Below are 24,490 nucleotides of genomic sequence, written 5' to 3' on the forward strand. Positions count from 1 at the left end.
GACCCAGATTCAATCCCAGGTGAACCTAACACATGCTTCCCAGCAGGAGGATTGAGAAACAGTACATTAAATTTGAATGTGTGTTTAATTAGCATTTATTCACACAAAACTGTCACACAGTGTTATTATATATGAATAGTTACTCTCGCGTCAGCGTGCAAACAATAACATTATTAAATTAAGGAAAATTATCATATAGATTCTTAATTCTGTAAATTATTAATTTTCATAAAACTCATGTTAAGTCAAATAAACATGTAAAGTTGTAGAGAAACAAACACATTTCAAAACAAAATCAGAATTAATTCATGTCTCTAACACATTTGATTAGTTTATTAGTAAACTTCTTTCCTTTTCCCACAGACATCACATTATTTACAAAAATATATAAATCTCTAATCTGAATCTTGAGCCTCTACAGCAGTGGTTTCAGGCTGTGGGCCACGCCCCCTGGTGGGCAGAGCTAATACTGCAGCTTTTATGTTACTGTAGAATAATCACGAAAACTAATTACTGCAATGTAGAAATCATTAAATAAACAAACATCAATTTATATCAACATCTAATATTAATTCCATTTTGTTGTTTTACACAACATACTGATTTTTTTTACATTTATTATTATATTATTTTATTAGCCAAAGTTATAGCTGATATAAAGACACAATCTTTGTCATTTTAAATCTGATTCACTTTTGTTTTAATCACTTTAATCTGATTTACTATTGTTCATATTGACAGATTAGACTGAAACATAACATGTTTTAAATAATTTGTAAAGAACATCAGTGCTGGAGAAGATTTACATTTCCATCTCGTGATCTTGGCCTGGGAGAATTTTTTTATATTTCATTTATATTTCTATAGTTTTATTATTCAGTCCTGTAATTTATGAGACATTTATAACAAACCCTCATATTCACTCTGTTCAGGTGAAAAGAATTATGGGATTGTTGTCTCAAAAATAAGGGCCCTTAGAAGATGGTTCCTAAAAAATGTTGTCGATCTAGGCACCCTACTCAGGAATGGGACACTTTTACATTTTCATTATGGTGTGTGTGTGTGTGTGTGTGTGTGTGTGTGTGTGTGTGTGTGTGTTAAATATTGCAGTAAAAAGTATAAAACTGACAATCAGCCAATGAAAAGCCAATACAGAAAAACCAAACACCGGAAACATCCCATAATATTCTTATGCAGGTGATGCTAACATAAAAATTTGATCAGAAAAAGCAGCAGCGCGAAAACAAGACTTTTATACCAGCTAATAAAAGGCCATGATGCACAAACACACACACACACTCAGCCGTAGTTGTAGGTGAAGTTGTAGGTGCTGGGCTCTTTGGGAATAGGGGGTGGAGCCTCAGGTATGCTAATATTCTCCAGGTCCAGGAGGCGGAGCTTCATCTCCATGCTAATGAGAGTATCGAGGTCACTGCGGGTCAAATCACTGCACATCTCCTTCCCCATTAACACACTGAGTCCGTCCATCCATATACAGTACTACACACACACACACACACACACGTGTAATATAGACATGTATCAGGTGTTTCCTGGCCAGTGATCATCAGAAATAATAAAATAAAATAATTATAAAATAATTGGAGATAAACGAACCTCGTATTTACTTGGAGCCACGAAGTTCAGAGCCTCATCAGGATCATACAGAATGGAGAAGGCTAACTCTAAAACATCCTACACACACACAATTAATTTAATTATCAATGTTATATATTTTTTTAATATTCTTTAATACCTTAATCCTTCTTATCTTAGGTTTCTGCATTGTGTGTGTGTGTGTGTGTGTGTGTGTGTGTGTGTACCTTGTTCTGTTTGAGTGCACTTTTCTCCTTCATGTGTGGACAGTCTTTTCCCGTCACCACTGATTTAATGTCACACACTGGAACTGAACAAGGAGGGAAAAAAATGTGTTTTTAAAAAAAGTAACTGAAAATCAATCAAATAAACTCCAGGATTATTATTTTCCTGATGAAATGAGATTATCTGCTCAAACTGCTGTTGTGTCTAAATGTTATTTCCTTGTTGGGTTTTGTTTTGTAGTAATTTTTGTGTTTTGGTAAATGTGGATTCTTTTGTGGTAAATTTGCTGTGTGTTTTGGGATATTTGGTTTATTTTGTAGTAAATTTTATTTGTTTTGTGGTGATATTAGTTTGTGTGATGTTTTCGTGGTGGTGGTGTAATTTTGCAGTGACTCTCAAGAGATTTTGCTCAGATGTTAATTTTAGCAGGTGTAGCTATGGGCTTTACAGATTTACATTAGCACCAAGGTAATGCGAGTGACACTACCTAAAAGATAAAAATGTATTTATTCCTGAAGTGATTGAAAACAGAATGTGAAGTGTGTGTGTGTTTTTCTCTCACTCTTATCAGTGAGCATTTCAAAAGGCACTTCCCCCTGCGGAGACTCGTCCAGATCTCCGTAATGTAGAATTTTATGGTTCAGAGATAAACGACAAAACCAAAACTTCTCTGAAAAAACAAAGAGTTAGAATTGATTTATTTTAAAAATACTGATTAAATGTATAACATATTTAACTTATATATTCTATAACCTACAGCACGATCACTAATAAAAGTGAAACATCAACCTTGTCTGCGTCGGTGTGCGAGTTTCCTGAAGCAGCTTCCCTCACACAGCCGGTTCAGCCTCTGCTGTTTAATCAGCTCCAAAATCTCCGGCTGAATCCTTTCACGCAGCTCACTGTAAACACACACACACACACACACACACACACACACACACACACACACACACACACCTCAAGTCAACTTTAACTTAAAAAATAAACAGGAAACCATTTTTGTATCCTTTACTGATTTTTTTTGTATAAAACAGTTTGTGAGTGGTGTGTGTGTGTGTGTGTGTGTGTGTGTGTGTGTGTGTGTGTGTGTAAATAAAAGTTTCACGTGACTGGAGCAGAAAGTAAGTGGTTATGGTGGGGGTGTGGTTATACAGGCAGTTGTTATACAGGGGGCGTGGTTGCAGAGGGGGTGTGGTTCTGTGGTGTGTACGAGGAGCTCACATGATGGGTGCAGAGTGGAAGTCGTCCTGGTTCACCCTCTCAGAGTGTCTCAGTCTCAGGATCTCTGAGTAGCTCAAACTGTACAGCTTCACCTTCAGCTGATCCAGAGTCAGCGGCTTCATCGCCAACACACGCACAATCTGCTCCCGGACCACCTGCATCACCTGAGCGCACGTACACACACACACCATTTATTTTAATATATACATATTTATATACACATGACCACACCCACCCCCCGGAGTGTCTCTGGATGATTAACGCTGTCAGTAGAACCAGCCTCAGTGAACAGATCTGAGGGGGAGATCAGAGAGACACCCATAACACCCCCATGAAAAGTACAAGAAAGACTCCGTGTACCCTGCCCAGGTCAGGGGTACCAAGAGCCAGGGCTGGGGGCGGAATCTGCAGGCAAGCACCTGGTTACCTCAGTGAGAGCTCGAGTCTCAGGAAGAACAAATCTGACTGCTGTTTGTGAGTAAAAACCAAATATGAGTTGGGAGTTCCTGGAGGAGGTGTAGGAGAGGAACCTCTAAGTGACTGCACAGCGCTCCTGGGGGAATTCCGAGCTTACATCGGGAATGATGGAAACACTCAGAGTGATGGGACTAAGAGCCAGAGTCTGTGGTCATGGATAGAGACATCTGGACTGACCTTCTCATCCTGTTGCCATAGCAACCCCTACAAGGAACATCAAAATGAACATGAATACATGAATGTACACACACACACCTTGTTGAAGTCCTCGGTTGTGGCTCTCATCTCCTTCCACGTTTTATTCAGCAGTTGGATGCAGACACAGAAAAACTCCTCCCACGCTCGATCATGAGTGAAGAACATCGGGTGATAATCATTACAGCCCTCGTTTGCTACACACACACACACACACACACACACACACACAATATTTACTTTTTCATTTACTTTATCTTGGTGTGTATTTATAAAAGTTATTTGTGTGTATATTGTGTGTGTGTGTGTGTTACATACGTAGTTCTCCAACCTGCAGTATTTCACACAACATTCTCGTCAACTCAATCACACACCGACCAAATGGGCACTCGTGTTTATCCTCACGACTGCTGTTCTCCAGAACGATCTGACACACACACACACACACACACACACACACACACACACACACACACACACACACACACACACAATACACAGATGTAAAACACTTACACAGTCTCCTCTGACAGTATTGGAACACAAGGCCAATTCTTTTGTTTTTGAAATAAATTGATGTTTGGGTTTGCGAGCAGAAGATGAACAAGATGATGGATCAGGATTTCAGATTGCGATCCCTGATATTTAAATCGAGATGTATTTAACAACAGATCATCTTAAAGTAAAGTAAATAACACTTGAGATTCAGCTGCATGTCTCTTGTTTGTAGTAACCACATCACGCCGGTGACTCCGTGACATCACCACACTGTTGTGTTCCTCCTGTGTTCCTCTTTTCCAGTCATGTAGCGCAGCTTCTCTCAGTAGTTGTGTGTTCTGGGAGTTTCTCCCTTCAGTCTCCTTTTCAGGAGGTGAAACGCTGCTCAGGTGGGTTCAGGTCTGCTGATGGACTTTGTCCAGTCTGGAACCTTCCACTGTTTCTCCTGATAAAGTCCTGTGATGTGGGGGCGCTCTTGAGCATGTCAAGGGAGTAGACGCTTCAACCACAGCTCCTGCAAAATCCTTTTAAAAAGTCATATTTTGAGAACCTCATTATACCTGGACTCTGATAAATCGCATGTTAAGTGAATTATCAACACTTCTACGATGTCACATAGGACTTCTAAAGAGGCCAAAGACGGTAGGACGTCGAGAAACACTACTTCACATTCTGTGACCGAAGTGGATGCTAATGCCAAAGGCATGGAAGCGCTAGCTAAGTCAGCTGGTGCTATACAAGACTCAATCGACTCTTTTAGAAAGGAAAATCGGGCGTCTATTGCTTCTTTGTACTCGACACTTAAAGTGGCATTCCACCATTGGATGTATTCTTTGGCATAAAATACGACAACATATATAAACGGTATCACTAGATAGAGAAATCTTTTAGCTTCAAAATGATATATCAAACATAATTTTTTGACAATGAGAAGTATATTAATTTTGCGACCAAAGTCACCTACCCTTTTAATTTCCGCGCGGTAGTGAAACGTGATGTCATCGGCAGGTTCCCCTTCTTGTGTACCACGTGTCGGTGTTCTGTAAAGTTATCCCACCTCTTGGATTTGTCCTACCAAGCCTACTGCGCATGCGTGAAGCCTACTGCGCATGAGCAGAACACATGACGCCGTTACAATTAGCAAGTTCTCATGCAGACCGTTTTATTATTCACAACAAGTCATTACAAATTATTTGACTCGGCCAAAGACTCGACCAATATGCACAAAACATAAAAATCGGCAAATGCGTGAAATACTCACCGATTTTCTATCAGCCCAGCTGATTGGTAGGACAAAACTACTGTTGAATTTTCCTACCCTCCTGGATTTCGTGCATGCGCAGTAGGCTTGGTAGGACAAATCCGAGAGGCAGGATACGTCACGTGGTACACAAGAAGGGGAACCTGCCGATGACATCACGTTTCACTACCGCGCGGAAATTAAAAGTGTAGGTGACTTTGGTCGCAAAATTAATATACTTGTCGTTGTCAAAAAATTATGTTTGATATATCATTTTGAAGCTAAAATATTTCTCTATCTAGTGATACCTTTTATATATGTTGTCGTATTTTATGCCAAAGAATACATCCAATGGTGGAATGCCACTTTAACGCATTTGGCCAAAGAATTACAGACGTAGAGGATGGACTGAATGAACTTGATAAAAGATTGAAATGATGTGGAGCAATCTCAGGCCTCCCTAGCTAAGGAAAATGCTACGTTGAAAGAGGTGGTGACATATTTGGAAAACTACACAGGATGGCAGAACGTCCGCATTGTGGGGATAAAAGAAAACACAGAGGGGCTGTGGCCAACGGAGTTCATCGCTAATCTGCTTTTCGAGTTGTTTGGTGGAAATAACTTCCCTAAACTGCCAAAAGGTGGATAGAGCTCATAGAAGTCTATCCCCGAAACCTGGAGAGGGCGACAAACCACGGCCATTCGTAGTAAAGCTACATCATTTTCAGGCCAAAGAACAGATCCTGCACCTTGCAAGAGAGAAGGGCACGCTTACCTACAACGGATCAAGAATTCACGTTTTTCCTGACTTCAGCTTTGATGTCAACAAACGACATGCCGCTTTCTCTGAATGCAAACAGAAGCTCCATGCCGCTCAGGTCAAGTTTGGTATGTACTATCCAGCCACACTACACTTTAGCCACGGCAAGACACGCATGAAGTTCACAGATCCAGCGGAGGCATTCGCGTACATCAGCAGTAATGTTTCTGACGTCACTGCCCATTCCTCTCCACGTGCTGAAGATGACTAAACTGACGGGTCTGACTCAATGTGACTACTTCAAGCTCAGTTTTGGTATAGGCAAGAAACAGACATTGTCGGCGGTTTCGCTGTCCTGTTCTATCATCTATTACCACTATTACTGCGGCTAACATTGAACAGTTCATGGACAATTGCCTAGCCTATTCTCTCTGTTCTCCCACAGTCGCCACCACTGTCTCTGTACAGTAGACTATAGCATAAATTGTTAAGTTTATCAGACAATAATCCTACTTAGTATTGAGGTTCTCAATGTTTAAAAATACCCACTTGTTCATGAGCAGGAAAGGTGCAAATGAGAATTTGCGAATGTTCAACATGTTTAGGGGGGGTTGCCATTTCAAGGCATTGGGTTTACTATATGTTAAACGTACTGTCTGTCTTTTATTTGTTTTGTGCATCCAGCAATAGGCCTACTTTTTATTGTCTAGATAGGATAGGCACTATTATATTTGATATATTTGGTTCATATAGCTAATATGTCTGTAAATATTACAAGTTGGAATGTAAAGGGTCTTAATCATGGTGTTAAGAGAAAAAAGGTCCTCTCTCACTTACAACATCTGGGAGTCGGCATTGCAATGTTACAGGAAACCCACCTCCGTAATAGAGACCACTGTAGGATTCATAAAGACTGGGTAGGGCAGCTGTTCCATTCTAAATTTGATTATAAAAATAGAGGAACGGCTATTCTTATTCATAAAAATGTTCAATTTAATGCATTGAATATAATCTCTGATCCAAATGGCAGATATGTAATGGTTGTGGGGCAACTTTTTCAACTTCAAGTAGTACTTGACAATATTTATGCCCCCAACTTTGATGATGATGTTTTTTTTTTAAAAGGATGTTACATTCTATTCCTAATCTGGATAGTCATCATCTGATTCTAGCTGGTAATTATAATCTGGTGTTGGACTCGGTTTTGGATCGTTCTTCTCACTCTGTATCAAAGCTAAGTCAGCGCAGATAATACAAGCATTTAAGGATTTACACAAACTGATAGACCCATGGAGGTTTAAAAATCCCACTAAGAGAGAATATTCTTTCTTCTTTAACGTTCACAACTCATTTTCTAGAATAGATTTCTTTCTGGTTGATCCTTTCCTGCTAAATGTGATAACACACTGTACATACAATTCGATTATGATCTCCGACCATGCTCCTGTAGGTATGTCTTTAAAACTTCCAACTCAGAAAACAAAACGGACATGGCGGCTTGATCCCCTTCTGCTTGCTGACTCTGACTTTGTGCAGTTTATTTCAATGCATATAGATTTTTATGTGGAGATGAATGCAACCGATGGCATGGCTTTTTCAACTTTATGGGAAGCTCTCAAGTCTTATCTTAGAGGGCAGACAATCGCTTATAGTACACATGCTAGGAAAGTCCACCGTAACAAGGCTGAGGATGTGTCTTCCAGGATCAAAGCTGGAAGATAGTCTCTTATCCTTATCTCCAACCTCTGATTTGGTTAAACAGAGAATAGGGTTACAGGCTGAAGCTGATCTCTTAGCCACTTCCCAGGCGGAGAGGCTAATCTTAAAGTCTTGCAGTCGATTTTATGAAGAGGGGGATAAACCCTCCAAATTACTGGCCAGTCAACTTCGTCAAAAACTGCTTCTCACGTCATTCCACAGATTAGATTATCTGATGGCTCATTAAGTGAAGCTCATCAAAATATTAATAATCATTTTAAAGAGTTCTACTCCAAGCTATATTCTTCGGATGTGAAACCAGACCAACACCAATTTGACTTTTTTTTTTTTTTCTAAATTCAGAATGCCTACAATTGCCTCTGGTATCAAGAGGGATTTAGAACAACCTCTTACAATAGAGGAACTCACCTGTTCAATAATGGGCCTTCAGAGTGGGAAAGCCCCAGGCCCAGATGGGTTTCCCACTGAATTTTATAAAAAATTTAAAGATCAACTGGCCCCTATTCTTCTGTCAGTTTATAAAGAAGCATTGGAAAATAATATTCTCCCACCCACACTTCGACAGGCATCTATTACACTGCTGTTAAAGAAAAATAAAGACCCACTTGACGCTTCATCCTATAGACCAATCAGTCTGACAAACTGTGATGGTAAAGTTTTTTCAAAAGCTCTTGAACTTCACCTTGAGCGAGTCCTTCCCTATATTATTTCTGATGACCAGACTGGATTTGTTCAGGGCAGGCAGTCTTATTTTAATTTGAGACGGCTGTTTAACATAATTTATACAAAGTCTGACACCTCATCTCCAGAATCAGTCATATCACTCGATGCGGAGAAGGCATTTGATAGGGTCGGGTGGGAACACCTTTTCCATACCCTGAATCAATTCGGATTTGGACCTAAATTTATTAAATCAAACTAATCTATACTGACCCAACTGCTTCAGTCCGTACCAACTCTATCTCCTCTGATTTTTCTCTTCAGAGAAACAGGGAGACCCACTTAGTCCATTGCTTTTTGTTTTATCCATAGAGCCGCTTTCTATTGCTCTAAGAAGTAATGTTAATATCCAAGGTATAACACGCGGCAGTTTAACACACACTGTCTCACTTTACGCAGATGATCTATTATTATATATAACCAACCCCACTTCTACCATACCAGAAGTTCTTTGTGTTCTGGAAGACTTTAGGAACATATCAGGGTACAAACTCAACTATGATAAAAGTGAGTATTTTCCTATCAACACACGTGCTAAGTAAGGTCCCAATCTGCCATTTAAACTTTCATTAGACTCATTTACATATTTGGGGGTCAAGGTCACCAAATCCTTTTATAATTTATTTAAGAGTAATTTTACTCCGCTCCTACAACAGTCTAAAAAAAGATATTAAGCGATGGTCTACTTTACCATTATCCCTTATTGGGAGAGTGAATTCTGTAAAGATGAACATAGTGCCTAAATATCTGTATTTGTTCCAAGCTATACCTGTGTTTATACCACAATCATTTTTTAAGATATTCAACCAGATGATATCTGCCTTTATTTGGAATAATAAATCTGTAAGCATTAGAAAAGAATTTATGGAAAGACCAAAAACTGTAGGTGGGCTCTCCCTTCCACACCTCCGCTCATATTACTGGGCAGCAAATCTTAACGCCATCTCACTATGGTTAAAGGATTGGAATGGCGCTACCCCAGCTTGGCTTCAGATTGAACTGGCCACGAGCAACCCACATTCACTTCCTGCTCTACTCTGTTCATCTCTGCCATCAATAGTGAAGAACATCAAAGGGAACATAATTGTGACCCAGTCTCTACGTATTCTGAGACAATTTAAGAAATGTTTGGGTATTCAACAGATCTCCATACATTCACCTATAGTGAATAATCACCTTTTTCAGCCATCTTTGTTAGATAAGGACTTCCAGACATGGCATAAGGGTATACATTGCACTGGAGATTTGTATGTTGACAATGTATTTGCCAGCTTTGAACAACTGTCTCAGAAATTTCAACTGAACAACACTCACTTTTTCCGTTATTTACAAGTCAGGGATTTTGTATGTAAAAAATTTGCTATCTTTCCAGGTATTCCCCCCTTAACATGTTTGGATTCTCTAATGAAAGTTAATTTTATTACTAAGGGTAGTTTTTCAATGATTTACACTCACATTATGGCTAGACATAGTCCTTCTATTTCACATATCCGAGAACAATGGGAAAACGATATGGGGGTCACACTCTCTGATGAGGACCGGGATATGGCCCTCGCCAGGGTTCATTCATCCTCTATATGTTCAAGGCATGCCTTAATACAGTTTAAAGTGTTACATCAGCTACATTTTTCCAAGGCTAAACTTGCAAGAATATTCCCAAATTTTAAGTCCTATCTGTGACAAATGTAAACAGACCACAGCAACCATCTACCATATGTTCTGGTCATGCTCAAAGCTTGCTCCCTTTTGGTTATCCTTTTTTGATACCGTGTCTCAGACACATGGATATGATATTCAGCCCTCCCCTTTAGTTGCTATTTTTGGTATAATTCCCGACTCAGAACATTGTAGTTTCCTGGCTTGCCTGCAGAAGGTGGTTGCGTTTTCCTCCTTATTGGCGAGACGATTAATTCTATTTAAATGGAAAGATGCAACTCCTCCAACACACAGCCACTGGATCAGAGATATGATGCAGAATATAAAACTTGAGAAAATCAGATGCACACTTAATGGTTCCCTTCAGACATTCTACAAAACCTTGGACCCGTTTGTAAACTGTCAATATGTTACCAGGCCTAGAACTTTGACTTTATTGAATCTTGATCTGTCCTATATGAATGTATTTGGATGCACTTTTTTTTTTTTTTGTTTGTTTGTTTATCATGCTTTGTTTTTGTCTGTTTTTTGATTGTCTTGTTTGGTGTCAGCACAGGTGTTATATCCTGAAAGATACCCTTCATTCTGATATTGTGTGTTTAATGATAAAACTCTCATAAATAAAATGTTAAAAAAAAAAAAAAGTCCTGTGTTGTGCTGCAGTGTGTTTTGGGTCGTCTTGCTGTATGATGAAGCTCTTCCCAGTTAGACTGGATGCGTTTCTGTGTAAATTATTAGACAGAACGTTTCTGTAAACTTCTGAATTCATTCTGTTGATACCATCATGAATTCCATCATCAGTAAAGATCAGGGAGTCTGTTCCAGAGGCAGCCATGAAGCCCATGCCATGACATGACCTCCACCGAGCAGATCCTTTCCATCTCCACACTTTGACCTTGTTCATCTTGGTTCCAGAACCTTCCTGGACCATCTCTGTATTTCTCCATGGATTCCAATCAGGCCTTCTGATTCTTACTGCTGAGGAGTGGTGTGTATCCTATGATATGGCTTCTATATTTCTGCTTTCAGAGTCTTCCACTCAGGGAGGATTGTGGTACCTTCACTCCTGCCCTGTGGAGGTTGGTGGTGATGTCACTGACTGTTGTTTTGGGGTTTTCTTCATCAGCTGCTGTTGTTTCACTGGCTGACTTAGCACACCAGTGGTTTATTTCTTTTTCAGGACAATCCTTATTGTTGTGTTGGTAATGTCCAGTGCTTGTTCAACAGCTCTGATCAGTTGTTCCTCTTTTCTCAGCTTCAAAATGTCTCTCTTTTCTCCCACAGACAGCTCTCTGGTCTTCATGTTGGTTTTTCCTTTTTAACAACTGCATCTGTTTTCATAGGTGAAGCCCAGGACTCAAACCAAGAGCAGACTTTCAGAGCTATAAGCTATTTAATCAGTCAGTCTAACAGGGCACACCCAGCAGGCACATGTTCCAATATTTCTGATCACTTGAAAAATGTGTGGGTTCAAACAGAAGGTGCCATGTTCTCAGTTGTTTTACATCGAGATGAAACATCAGGATGTCATGTCCCAAGGGTACAGTAAAAAAGCAAAGAACTGGCCTTGCAGGTCCTAGAAATGTATAATCACTAAATGTACAGACACACACACACACACACACACACACACACGCACTGCAGATAATAACTGTGTGTAATATTAACATCATAAACCCAGTTTTAACACACAGTAAAACACAGGCATGAGAGTGTAGTGTAGTTTTGTGTGTGTGTGTGTGTGTGTGTGTGTGTGTGTGTTACCCGTGTGTAGGTATCAGGGTGGACTTTAGCGAGATAGAGCATGTTATCGAGAGCCAGCAGTCCTGGAGGAGTCTGAGTGAAATCCAGTGCAGGGTTTACACCGTTCTGTAACACACACATCAGCACACCGTCACACATCAGCACACTGTCTCTCTTCTTTCTTTCTTTCTTTCTTTGGAGTCATTGCATGCTATCATCTAATACAAATAAAATAAAAATGAGCAGAGATGGACATATTGAATGAATTGAAATTATATATATGTGTGTGTGTGTGTGTGTGTGTGTGTGTGTGTGTGTGTGTGTGTGTGTGTGCACGAGAGAGACTCACAGTAAAGCCGAGCAGTTTGTAGTCTTTAGTGTAAAGAGCTTTTCTCTTCTCAGTGCCTGTCGGGTCACTCTCACCATCAAACGCCAACCTGCGCAACTCAAACAGGGCGTCTCTCTGAGCCTGAAAACACACGCACACAAATTCAGGTACCCTGTTCTCAAATGAAATGCAGAGGGGTGCCAATATTTAAAAGTATCAAGCAGAACAATGTGGTGAATATTGTATAGAGTTTATGCACAGCGTGTCTCTTGAATTTATTTCAATTACTTTTTTACTTCCTGGATAATAATAATAATAATAATAATAATAATAATAATAACAACCAACACTACAGGATATATCTGTTATAAATAAAGCTTTTTATAAATAAAATGAATAAAGACATATTCTATAAATAAATAAAAACACCCCTATAAATGAGTGTTAATTATTATTAATGCTACAATTTAACTCAGAAGTGTCTCTCCAGTGCCTCCTACAGTCTGAAATATTGACTGATTTAAATTTGAATGTAAATAATAATAATAATAATAATAATAATAATAATAAACACCGGCAGCACGGTGGTGTAGTGGTTAGCGCTGTCGCCTCACAGCAAGAAGGTCCGGGTTCGAGCCCCGTGGCTGGCGAGGGCCTTTCTGTGCGGAGTTTGCATGTTCTCCCCGTGTCCGCGTGGGTTTCCTCCGGGTGCTCCGGTTTCCCCCACAGTCCAAAGACATGCAGGTTAGGTTAACTGGTGACTCTAAATTGAGCGTAGGTGTGAATGTGAGTGTGAATGGTTGTCTGTGTCTATGTGTCAGCCCTGTGATGACCTGGCGACTTGTCCAGGGTGAACCCCGCCTTTCGCCCGTAGTCAGCTGGGATAGGATCCAGCTCGCCTGCGACCCTGTAGAACAGGATAAAGCGGCTACAGATAATGAGATGAGATAATAAACACCTGATCATTTGGGTCCATTTTGGTCATCATTCGCTCCTCCAAAAGGTTAAAGGTCAGAACCTGCAGCACGTACAGCTGGTGGGCCATCTCAGCTTTAATCGGCCGATTCCCCCGAATTACGTGCTGCAGAGAAGATTGGAAATACACGATATATTAATTTAAAAAAATCTAAGTGTAAATAAAGATGTTTAAATTTGGAACACCAAGGGCTTAGTGAACGATCCGCTCTTTATCCACTGCAACACCGCAGGATCGATTCCTTATACAGTCCAAATAATCCGTACACACCTAGACTTACTTTCACTACCATGTCGTCTCCTTGGTTAAGTCCCCTTGGTCACTTGAGTAAAGTTTGTTAGTGTGAGTGTTAAGAGTTAATTAAAAACACTTACATTGAGGATGATGGAGCGCAAATGCTTCTGTATCAAAGTGCTGGCCATTTCCTGCACACGTGTGCACAAAAACACACACACACACACACACACACACACACACACACACACACACACACACACACACACACACAATTATTACCACTATACAATATCTTGTCCTCAGGGTGATATGGATGAAGATGTTTTCAGTGTGCAGTAAATGGAGATGAAGATAAGAGTCAATTAATTAATTTAAATAAAAAATATATAAAATAAAATGTTTTGTAGATTGATTAGAATTTACCTTTAGTTTTAGACTCTGTGTGTGTGTGTGTGCGCGTGCAAAACTGTTGTGTAGTTGACAGTGACCGTATGTTAATATTTGTATGATATTTGTCTTATTGATTTCTGTATTTTTTAATAAACAAAAAAACCAGCCAACCACTAAAACTGATATTGTAAATCCTACAAATAAACACAAAAATCATCCACACACGGAAATAATAACATCACACACTGCAAAGTGAAACTGTGATGACAATGGGGTGATGACGATAGTGATGGGGTGATGACGATGGGGTGAGGATGATGACGATGATGACTGGGTGATGGTGATCATGGTGATGGGATGATGGTGTTGATGGTGTGATGACGACGATGGTGATAGGGTGATGATTGTGATGACGGGGTGATGGTGTGATGATGGTGAAGGTGATGATGGGGTGATGGTGATCATGGCGATGGGATGATGGTGTGATGATGGTGGGGTGATGATGTTGATGGTGATCATGGCGATTGGGTGATGGTGGTGATGATGAGTACTCACAGAAGAACATGAAGTTCCAGAATGACTCCATTTTGATGATAGAGGGATGAGGAAGAGAGATAAAGGGATGAAAATTGATGGAGAATTAAAAGATGAAGGAAGAGAAATAACAGGATAGGAAACAGAGATGGAGGGATGACATGGTGTGTGTGTGTGTGTGTGTGTGTGTGTGTGTGTGTGTGTGTGTGTGTGTGTGTGTGTACCTGGCGTCTATCCTCTGGTGCTTTAAGGAACAAGGCGTTGATCAGGGCAATAGCATACGTCTGAATCTCCTGATTGGACCTGATATCAGAGAGACAGTTAGAAGTATCTCGCTCTTCAGCTGCTCTCATCATCTAATAATCACCACAGCTGTATCCCAAACACCACAGTTCCTCACTACACAGTGTTCTTACTAGTAGCCCTGGGTATGACTTTAAACTGCAACTGGTGGTGAGCATCAGGTCCAGGAGGACTTGAGCATTGGGGGAAAGTGGAGTTACCCCTTAATTACCATTGCTCCCAGGTCCGCTCTGACCTGGAGTGGTAGCACCTGCCTGGGTTCCAGCTACAGGTTAAATAGTACATCACCAATAAGGCGCTGGCAGCAGGGCACTTTTCGGTGCAGTATAGCAGATGAACCCAACTGGGTCAATGGCACACCACCAGATGGTACGCAGAAGAGCCACTCAAATGGCCAATGGGTGGCATCACTCGGCAAGTCAGTGGTCATTGTGGGGCAACTTCCATCCCCGTCAGATCAGTGGCACTTTTGTGCACTACTTAGTATCAGGTCTGGAGATCCAGAGAGACGACATGATGGAGGCATCACATTGTTTGTGTTACTTTACTGTGCAAAGCGCTTCATCATCACGAGCGATGGACAGCTGACACTGAGTGTTCTTACTATAACAGTTGTCCTTTTACACACACAAAGTGCCGTATTCAAAGGGTATGTCAGTATTTCTGTGGGAAAGTTCCTGGTGTTCAGAGTCGGTGGTGCAGCTGCTGGAGAGGACGCTCTGAGCTCCACATTCACATTATTAATTTCATCTGAATGGAGTTCAGCCTCTGAGGTTGCCAGATATTTCTGGAGTAGAAGTGTTTGAGATGGAGTTTTCACCAGCATATAGAACACTGCCTTTGACACTGACACACACACAAATTCTCTCCTCCTGATAAGCAATAGGACACATCTCCTCTGATGTCCTCCATGAGGACAAACAACCTTTTAGTGGACTTTAAAGGGATGATATTATTAAATAATTGTGTCATATTTATGTGTTTAATATTGACCTTGAACGACATTGCACTGTGTGTGTGTTTACAGTTGAAACAAAGTTCAGCATCAGTACTGTAGTTACAGCAAACAGTCAGACAGTTCAATTCAATTCAATTCAATTCAATTCAAAACACTTTGTCCCCGCAGGGCAATTAAAAGAGCATCAAGAGCAGCATTAGGGCAGTCGAACATCAGACAACATAAAAACATAAAAACACAAATTAGAATACTCTACAGCTGTCAGTTCTGTGTACATTCAGTCTGACGAGGGGCTGGACAATGATGTTGGGACAGGGAAGGGTCAGTGTTCAGGAGTCGGACCGCTGTGGGAACAAAGGTGGACCTCCTCCTTTGTGTCCTGCAGCGTGGACAGCGCAGCCTGCATCCTGATGGAAGCCACTCCAACACTGAGTGTAGTGTGTGTGAGGGGTCATGTAGGATCCTGTGGGCGGTGCGGATGGTTTGCTCGTCACAAAAAGCAGACAGAGCTCGAACAGGGAGTCCAATGATTTTGGAACAGACTTTGGTGATAGTGAGTAGTCTTGACCGGTCTTGTAGGCTGATGGAGTGAAACCATGAGATGAATGAAAATGTTAATACACTCTCAATGAAAGAGTGGTAGAAAGTCAGGAGGATGTCTTTATTCACTCCAAATGATCTCAGCTTCCTCAGCAAATATTGTCTCTGGTGGCACTTCTTGAGGATCTCCTCAGTGTTGGAGGAAAACCTCAGAAGACTGTTGAATATTGTGCCCAAATACTTGTATTCCTCCACCAGCTCCACCGGCTCCCCCCGGATGGTGGTCGTGTGAGCCTCTGCCAGTTGTCTCTGCTTGATGGAGAATGTCACAATCAACTCTTTGGTCTTATTAGAGTTCAACTGGAGACCGGCTCCCTCACACCAGGAGATGAAGTCCTGAAGTACAGAGCCATGGTGTGGGTTAGAGGCGGAAAGCAGAGAGAACAGGACTGTGTCATCCGCAAATTTCACCAGATGACAGTCTGGCTGAGTGGACCTGCAATCATCGGTGTAGAGGATGTAAAGCAGGGGCGATAGGACACAGCCCTGTGGGGAGCCAGTGGAGGTGTGGAGGATGTCAGAGTAGGATCCGTTAACAAACACCCTCTGTGGCCGGTTGGTAAGGAAGTCAATAACCCACATAATAACCCGGTAGTCCAAGTTAAAGCGGGTCATTAACTTCTCAGCGAGGATGTGTGGCTGCATGGTGTTAAAGGCAGATGAGAAGTCCGCAAACAGGAGCCTGGCGATGGTGTTGGGGGTCTCCAGATGTGAGTGGATGGTCTCCAGGATGAATATCTTGGCATCATCCACTCCCCTGCCAGCCCTGTATGCGAACTGCAGTGGCTCCATCAGAGGCTCCACAGACCTGGTGATGTAGTTTTTAATAATCCTCTCCATCGTCTTCATCACCAGGGAAGTCAGAGCCACTGGCCTCAGATCATTCAGCACCTTAGTGGGGCCCTTCTTGGGGATGGGGATGATCGTGGATTGTTTCCACTTCCGGGGCACTGTGCTGCAGTTCATGGAGGTCTGGAAAAGCTGCTGGAATACCTCCCCCAGCTGCTCAGCGCAGTGCTTTAGGGTTCACCCACAGATGTTGTCGGGTCCAGTGGCAGTGATGATTTTAGTTCTCTTGAGGGCTCTCACCACCTCTTCCCTGCTGAAGGTGATAGTAGAGTCACCAGGCTGGAGTGAGGAGATGATGGAATTTAGCTCTGTCGTATTGTCTTTTTCGAATCTTGAAAAGAAAGAGTTGAGGTCGTTGGGTAGAGATGTTACACTGCAGCCATCAACCTGGATGGGTTTGTGACTTGATGCTGTGCAATTCACAGCTGCCATGTTCTTCAGGCCCTGCCAGGCGGAGCGGAGATTCCCCTGGGTAAAAGAGGCCTCCACTTTGTTTTTATAGTCCAGCTTGGCTTTTTTAATGGCATGCTTGACCTCACGAGTAACCTCTTTCTTTTCCTCCTCTGAGCCAGTGAAGAAAATCCTCTTTTTCTTATTCAGTACTTGTTTCAGTTCTTTCGTAACCCAAGGTTTATTGTTGGGAAATATTGTGATAGTTCTGGTTGGGATTATACTGTCCACACAGAAAGAGATGTATTCTGACACTGTGTCTACCTGTTCATCGATGTTACTGGAGGTCAGAAGAGAATTCCAGTCAGTAGTTTCAAAGCAGCCCTGTAATCTATCAATACTGTCTGGAGTCCATTGCTTGATGTTCTTAGTAATTTTGTCTGACCTTTTGACTACAGGAAGGTAAGCAGGAGCAAGCAGAATGCTATTATGGTCAGCAGAGCCTGGGGGGGGAGTGGGACAGCTCTGTATGCATTTGGGATAGAACCATAGCATTTGTCTAGTATCTTGCCATGTCGTGTGGTACAGTTGATATACTGGTCAAACCCTTTAAGTGTTCTGTCAAGTGAACAGTGGTTAAAGTCACCCATTAGAAATTTGGGAGCATCTGGAGAAACAGATTCTAACCTGTTCATAGTGTTCTTGACGTTCAATAGCGGCAGAAGCTTTCGCTTTGGGATGGATGTAGACCAGGATAATGAATATTTGTGGAAATTCACGTGGAAGGTAGAATGGACGAAGGGAGATAGCCAGCAGTTCAATATCGGTGTTGCACAGTTTTTCCCTGACCACCACAGATGAACACCAGTGTGTGTTGATGTAAATGCAGACCCCCCCACCATGATGCTTTCCAGTCAGTCCAGAGTCTCTGTCCAACCTTATGGGGGGACCAAAGCCATCTATGTGCAGGGCATCAGTACTGTCATTTTCATTTAACCATGTTTCTGTAAATGCGAGGACTGATGCCGTCCGATATTCGTACAAATGGTTAATGTTTGCTTGCAGTTCGTCAGTTTTGTTACGCAGTGAGCGAACATTAGCGAGAATAACTGACGGGAGAGTCCGATGTTTCACTTTTCCCCGCTTCAGTCTAGCCCTGACTCCTGCCTTTTTCTTCCCCCTCCGTGTTACCTTTTTCTTTCGGTGTAGCGTGAAATGTCCAGGCGAGTGTTTACGTTGTATCACCTCCGGTAGCTCCTCTGTGAAAACAACTTGGTCGGATTGCAGCCGCAGCTGCAAGAGCAGGTCCCTGGGGTATGTAATCCGCTGTATATCTGGGAGGCTGTATCCACTTGATAAACGGAATAGATCGATCATCCAGTACAGCAGGGGCACCGTAATCCACAGGATCCATGAACAATCCATCGTCGAAATCGTATAAGCTAGCACTAGCCTTGTTAGCTTCCGTGCTACAACACCCTCCAACAGCACCCGACAGTCTCTTATAATCACTTTAAGCGGGCACAGGTTGTCAAAAATATCCCAATAGACAGTCCGCCAGAGAATTCCAAAAAACAACGTAAAAAACACATACAACAAGTAAAAACTGCTGCTCTTAGTGCCACCGGTCACCGCACGAGCAGTGCTCAGTCAGCTAACTCAGTCCCGCACGGCCGCCAGTGGCGCTGGACCAAACACTGCTCCTCACTCGAGCTGATATCACACAAGAAACATTCGCTTCAGTTCAAGATCAGAATCAAGCGTAACAGAGACACGCCTCTGTTTTAGACAGACTCCGCCTCCACATGCATAACTATCACATGACTTGTATCGTTCCATCTGAGGTCTGAATACTAAAGTGTTCATTTCAGGAGCAGCTCTGAAAACAGGGACTCCAGTAAAGACACTGCTGTTGTTTGGGACACAGACATGAGTGTAGTGTGTGTAGTGTGAGTGCATGTGTGTTAGAGGTGTGTGTGTCTGCAGTGTGTCTGCGTGTGTGTGTGTGTGTAAGTGCTCACACTTGCAGGTGTGTGATGAGCTGTGTAATGGGAATCTCCTGAGCGATGCGATGGTAAAGAGTGCAGCTGTTCAGCACCATGCTCTCCAACACAGCCAGAGAACGCTGCAGGATCGACACGTCCACCAGTGGCTGGGTCACATGACCTGCGATCTGCGCACAACACGCACACAAACTCCCGTTACCACAGAGACGGAGCCCGTACTACAACTATTAATACTGATAATTTCTACTGTAATATCACAGGGAGAGAGAGAGAGAGGGGGGGGGGGAAGAGACAGAAAGAGAAAGAGATGGGGAGAGAGAGAGAAAGATGGAGAGAGAGAGGGGGAGAGAGAAAGAGATGGGGAGAGAGAAAGAGACGGGGAGAGAGAGAGATGGAGAGAGAGAGGGGAGAGACAAAAAGAGATGGGGAGAGAGAGAGAGAGGGGGAGAGACAGAAAGAGAAAGAGATGGAGAGAGAGAGATGGAGAGAGAGAGGGGGAGAGACAGAAAGAGAAAGAGATGGAGAGAGAGAGATGGAGAGAGAGAAAGGGGGGAGAGACAGAAAGAGAAAGAGATGGAGAGAGAGAGATGGAGAGAGAGAGGGGGAGAGACAGAAAGAGACGGGGGAGAGAGAGAGACTTTTTAAGCCACCTTTAATTATGCCATTGTTCCATGTATGGTTTTTTTTTCACAAGAAATAAAACAAATAATGGAGAAAAATAAAAAGGTACATAAGTCATTACTAGAAAAACATCAAATTCAGTACATAAAAACACCTTTTCTGTTAAAACGTTCTCTCACACGCACACAATTGTACATTAAAAATTGGAGAGTTAGTGCACCATCCTCTTCAAGTGAACATAAACCCCCACAGATCTATAAAAGTGTCCAGGTTATTGGTTAGTCTGTAAAAAGCACGCTCTACCTTAAGACGAGATGCAACCAAACCTTTCAGGCTCTGAACCACATCAGTCCATCCCAGGCCCAGCACCGGATTCTTTCTGGTCTTCCAGATTGCTAGTTTTGCAGTTCCCATTAAAAAATTCATTAAAACCTGAGTCTGTCTTTTCCTGACTGTGTATTTCAGCCCAAAGACAAACAAAGGGAAGGAAAATTTCTCCCCTAGGTGTTCCACCCACTCTTGCAACGTCTTAAATAGGTCCACTAGCCGAGGACAAAGAGACACCAAGTGTTCTAGGGTTTCTTGTTGGTGACAGAAGGGACAGTCCTCCCCAGTACTGGGATCCAGGTGAGCCCTGTGTCTGTTTGTGGCTATCGCTCATGTATGATCCTCCACTGGAGGTCAGCCATCCGTTTCTCGATGGGCGGCTTGTACAGAGTCCTCCAGCAGCCTTTAGGGGTGCATTCTGGAGCAAAAACCTGGGCCCACCTCGACTCCCTGACTCCGACCAAAGAGCGGAAGTTCAGTACCTTTATGCAGCTGTAGTAGAGCTGCATCTTCCCACATGAGCTGAAGTTGCCCAGCACCGGTGTTTTCAGGGACAGAAGCAGCCCTCTCTCCTCTCGCCACTCTTCAGTCGGAGGCCTCACGCTTAGTGCAGGAAAGATGTACTCATGGTCCTCATGCCATAGGTCAACCAGGGTACGGTCCTGGGCGTACACCCTGAGGAGTACAGACAGGGATTGCCAGACCTCGTCCACTATCTTCTTTAGCACCCTGGAAGACCTGACACCGATGACTCCACCAAGGCTCTCCGGAGATGTTCTTATGAGGTGGCCCAGTTTGATAATACCAGCCTTGACGAACTTGGTGCAGAGTGATGTGGAAGAAAGCATGCCAGATGTAAAGAAGTCATTGTATAACAGCGGCTCCTCGAAGATCCACAAACCAGGTCTGAGGTCCGTGGTCCGTGTGGTCTTGAACGTCCGCCATGCATCAAGCACCGCGTTGTAGAAAGGTGTTATTCCAGTCAGGTCAACTTCAGAGGTCTTTAGAAGAAACAGCTGTTTGTCCAGTCTTAGCCAGCCAGCCTTCCTCAGGAGCAGCTGAGCAGATGCCAGCCAGCAATAACCGCAGCCATAAAGTAGCCTCTGCGCTGTTTGCAGTCTGACGGCAGCAATTCTTAATGGAACGTCCATGAGGCCTTGTCCTCCCTCAGCTACAGGGAGATACATACAGTGGGGCAAAAAAGCATTTAGTCAGCCACCAATTGTGCAAGTTCTCCCACTTAAAAAGATGAGAGAGGCCTGTAATTTTCATTATAGGTACACTTCAACTATGAGAGACAGGATGGGGGGAAAGAATCCAGGAAATCACATTGTAGGATTTTTAATGAATTAATTGGTAAATTCCTCTGTAAAACAAGTATTTGGTCACCTACAATCAAGCAAGATTTCTGGCTCTCACAGACCTGTAACTACTTCTTTAAGAGGCTCCTCTGTCCTCCACTCGTTACCTGTATTAATGGCACCTGTTTGAACTCGTTATCAGTATAAAAGACACCTGTCCACAACCTCAAACAGTCACACTCCAAACTCCACTATGGCCAAGACCAAAGAACTGTCAAAGGACACCAGAAACAAAATTGTAGACCTGCACCAGGCTGGGAAGACTGAATCTGCAATAGGTAAGCAGCTTGGTGTGAAGAAATCAACTGTGGGAGCAATTATTAGAAAATGGAAGACATACAAGACCACTGATAATCTCCCTTGATCTGGGGCTCCACGCAAGATCTCACCCCGTGGGGTCAAAATGATCACAAGAACGGTGAGCAAAAATCCCAGAACCACACGGGGGGACCTAGTGAATGACCTGCAGAGAGCTGGGACCAAAGTAACAAAGGCTACCATCAGTAACACACTACGTCGCCAGGGACTCAAATCCTGCAGTGCCAGACGTGTCCCCCTGCTTAAGCCAGTACATGTCCAGGCCCGTCTGAAGTTTGCTAGAGAGCATTTAGATGATCCAGAAGAGGATTGGGAGAATGTCATATGGTCAGATGAAACCAAAATAGAACTTTTTGGTAAAAACTCAACTTCTTGTGTTTGGAGGAGAAAGAATGCTGAGTTGCATCCAAAGAACACCATACCTACTGTGAAGCATGGGGGTGGAAACATCATGCTTTGGGGCTGTTTTTCTGCAAAGGGACCAGGACGACTGATCCGTGTAAAGGAAAGAATGAATGGGGCCATGTATCATGAGATTGAGTGAAAACCTCCTTCCATCAGCAAGGGCATTGAAGATGAAACATGGCTGGGTCTTTCAGCATGACAATGATCCCAAACACACCGCCCAGGCAACGAAGGAGTGGCTTTGTAAGAAGCATTTCAAGGTCCTGGAGTGGCCTAGCCAGTCTCCAGATCTCAACCCCATAGAAAATCTTTGGAGGGAGTTGAAAGTCTGTGTTGCCCAGCGACAGCCCCAAAACATCACTGCTCTAGAGGAGATCTGCATGGAGGAATGGGCCAAAATACCAGCAACAGTGTGTGAAAACCTTGTGAAGAGTTACAGAAAACGTTTGACCTCTGTCATTGCCAACAAAGGGTATATAACAAAGTATTGAGATGAACTTTTGTTATTGACCAAATACTTATTTTCCACCATAATTTGCAAATAAATTCTTTAAAAATCAGACAGACAATGTGGTTTTCTGGATTTTTTTCTCATTTTGTCTCTCATAGTTGAGGTATACCTATGATGAAAATTACAGACCTCTCTCATCTTTTTAAGTGAGAGAACTTGGTCAATTGGTGACTGACTAAATACTTTTTTGCCCCACTGTAACTGGTGCCCTCAGCCAATGCTGACCTGACCAGAAGTTGTTCACCAGGAGCCGCTGTATGTCCTTCACGAGGACTGGTGGTGGCACTAAGACGATCAGTCTATGCCAAAGAGAAGAGGCGACCAGGTTATTGGCCATCAGAACTCTACCCCTGTAGGACAGCTGGGGAAGCAACCATTCCCGTTTAGACAACTTGGCACTCACCTTGTCCAGCACTCCCTCCCAGTTCTGTTTTTGGAAGTTCTCTCTTCCCAAGTACACTCCCAGAACTTTGATGCTTCTTTTTTCCCCACTTAAGTTTCCTGGGTAGATCAGGGACATCTCCTGGGCTCCACTGGTCTATTAGACATGCTTCACATTTGTCCCAGTTAACTTTGGCGGAGGAGGCCTTTTCATACACAGTCAGGCTTTCTTTAAGTTGTATATCTCTCCGATCCTGTATAAAAACATTAACATCATCTGCATAAGCCGAGACAGCCACAGAGCGGTTCTGAGCCAGCTCAGGGAGACCCAGGCCCTGTAACCTGCTCCTCAGCCTACACAGGAGAGGTTCAATAACAATGCTGTAGAGCTGGCCTGAGATGGGGCAGCCCTGTCTGATCCCTCTTTTAACTGGCACAGGGCAGCTCAACCCTCCCCCCACCTTCACTAAACAGGAGGCTTCATTGTACAATAGTTTGACCCAGGATAAAAACTCCCCCCAGTTCCAAAAGCCTGCAAGGTGGAGAAGAGAAAACCATGATCCACACGATCAAACGCCTTTTCTTGGTCAATAGATAAAATACCAACATTAATATTATACAAATTGCAAACATCAACTATATCCCTTATTAAAAATAAATTATCGTACATTGACCTGTCTGGAATACAGTGCCTTGAAAAAGTATTCATACCCCTTGAAATTTTTCACATTTTTCCACCTTACAACCACAAACTTAAGTTTTTTATTGAGATTTTATGTGATAGACCAACACAGAGTAGCACATAATTGTGAAGTGAAACGAAAATGATAAATGGTCTTCAAAATTTTAAACAAATAAAAATCTGAAAAATGTGGTGTGCATTAGTATTCAGCTCCCTGTACTCTGATACCTCTAAATACAATCCAGTGCAATCAATTGCCT

At 42.6% G+C, this 24,490-nt stretch overlaps 1 protein-coding gene across 2 annotated transcripts; it reads right to left on the reverse strand.

The window, feature by feature from the left end:
* Window positions 1–230: 230 nt before the first annotated feature.
* elmo2 (engulfment and cell motility 2) lies at window positions 231–16,791 on the reverse strand. 2 transcript variants are annotated; one of them, XM_060911015.1, is made up of 13 exons: window positions 14,743–16,791; window positions 13,732–13,782; window positions 13,340–13,462; window positions 12,403–12,522; window positions 12,075–12,179; window positions 4,036–4,144; window positions 3,778–3,914; window positions 3,046–3,209; window positions 2,611–2,723; window positions 2,384–2,491; window positions 1,824–1,906; window positions 1,618–1,695; window positions 231–1,500 (listed from the first exon to the last, which is right to left on the reverse strand). In XM_060911015.1, the coding sequence occupies exons 1-13, from the start codon at window positions 14,872–14,874 to the stop codon at window positions 1,300–1,302; spliced, it is 1,524 nt and encodes a 507-aa protein (XP_060766998.1). In that variant the 5' UTR covers window positions 14,875–16,791; the 3' UTR covers window positions 231–1,299. The 2 variants fall into 2 exon arrangements, with proteins under 2 accessions (XP_060766998.1, XP_060766999.1); XM_060911016.1 differs by lacking the exon at window positions 14,743–16,791 and adding an exon at window positions 14,540–14,602.
* Window positions 16,792–24,490: the final 7,699 nt, after the last annotated feature.

The sequence above is a fragment of the Neoarius graeffei genome, chromosome 26 (assembly GCF_027579695.1).
Source record: "Neoarius graeffei isolate fNeoGra1 chromosome 26, fNeoGra1.pri, whole genome shotgun sequence".
Lineage (NCBI taxonomy): Eukaryota > Metazoa > Chordata > Actinopteri > Siluriformes > Ariidae > Neoarius > Neoarius graeffei.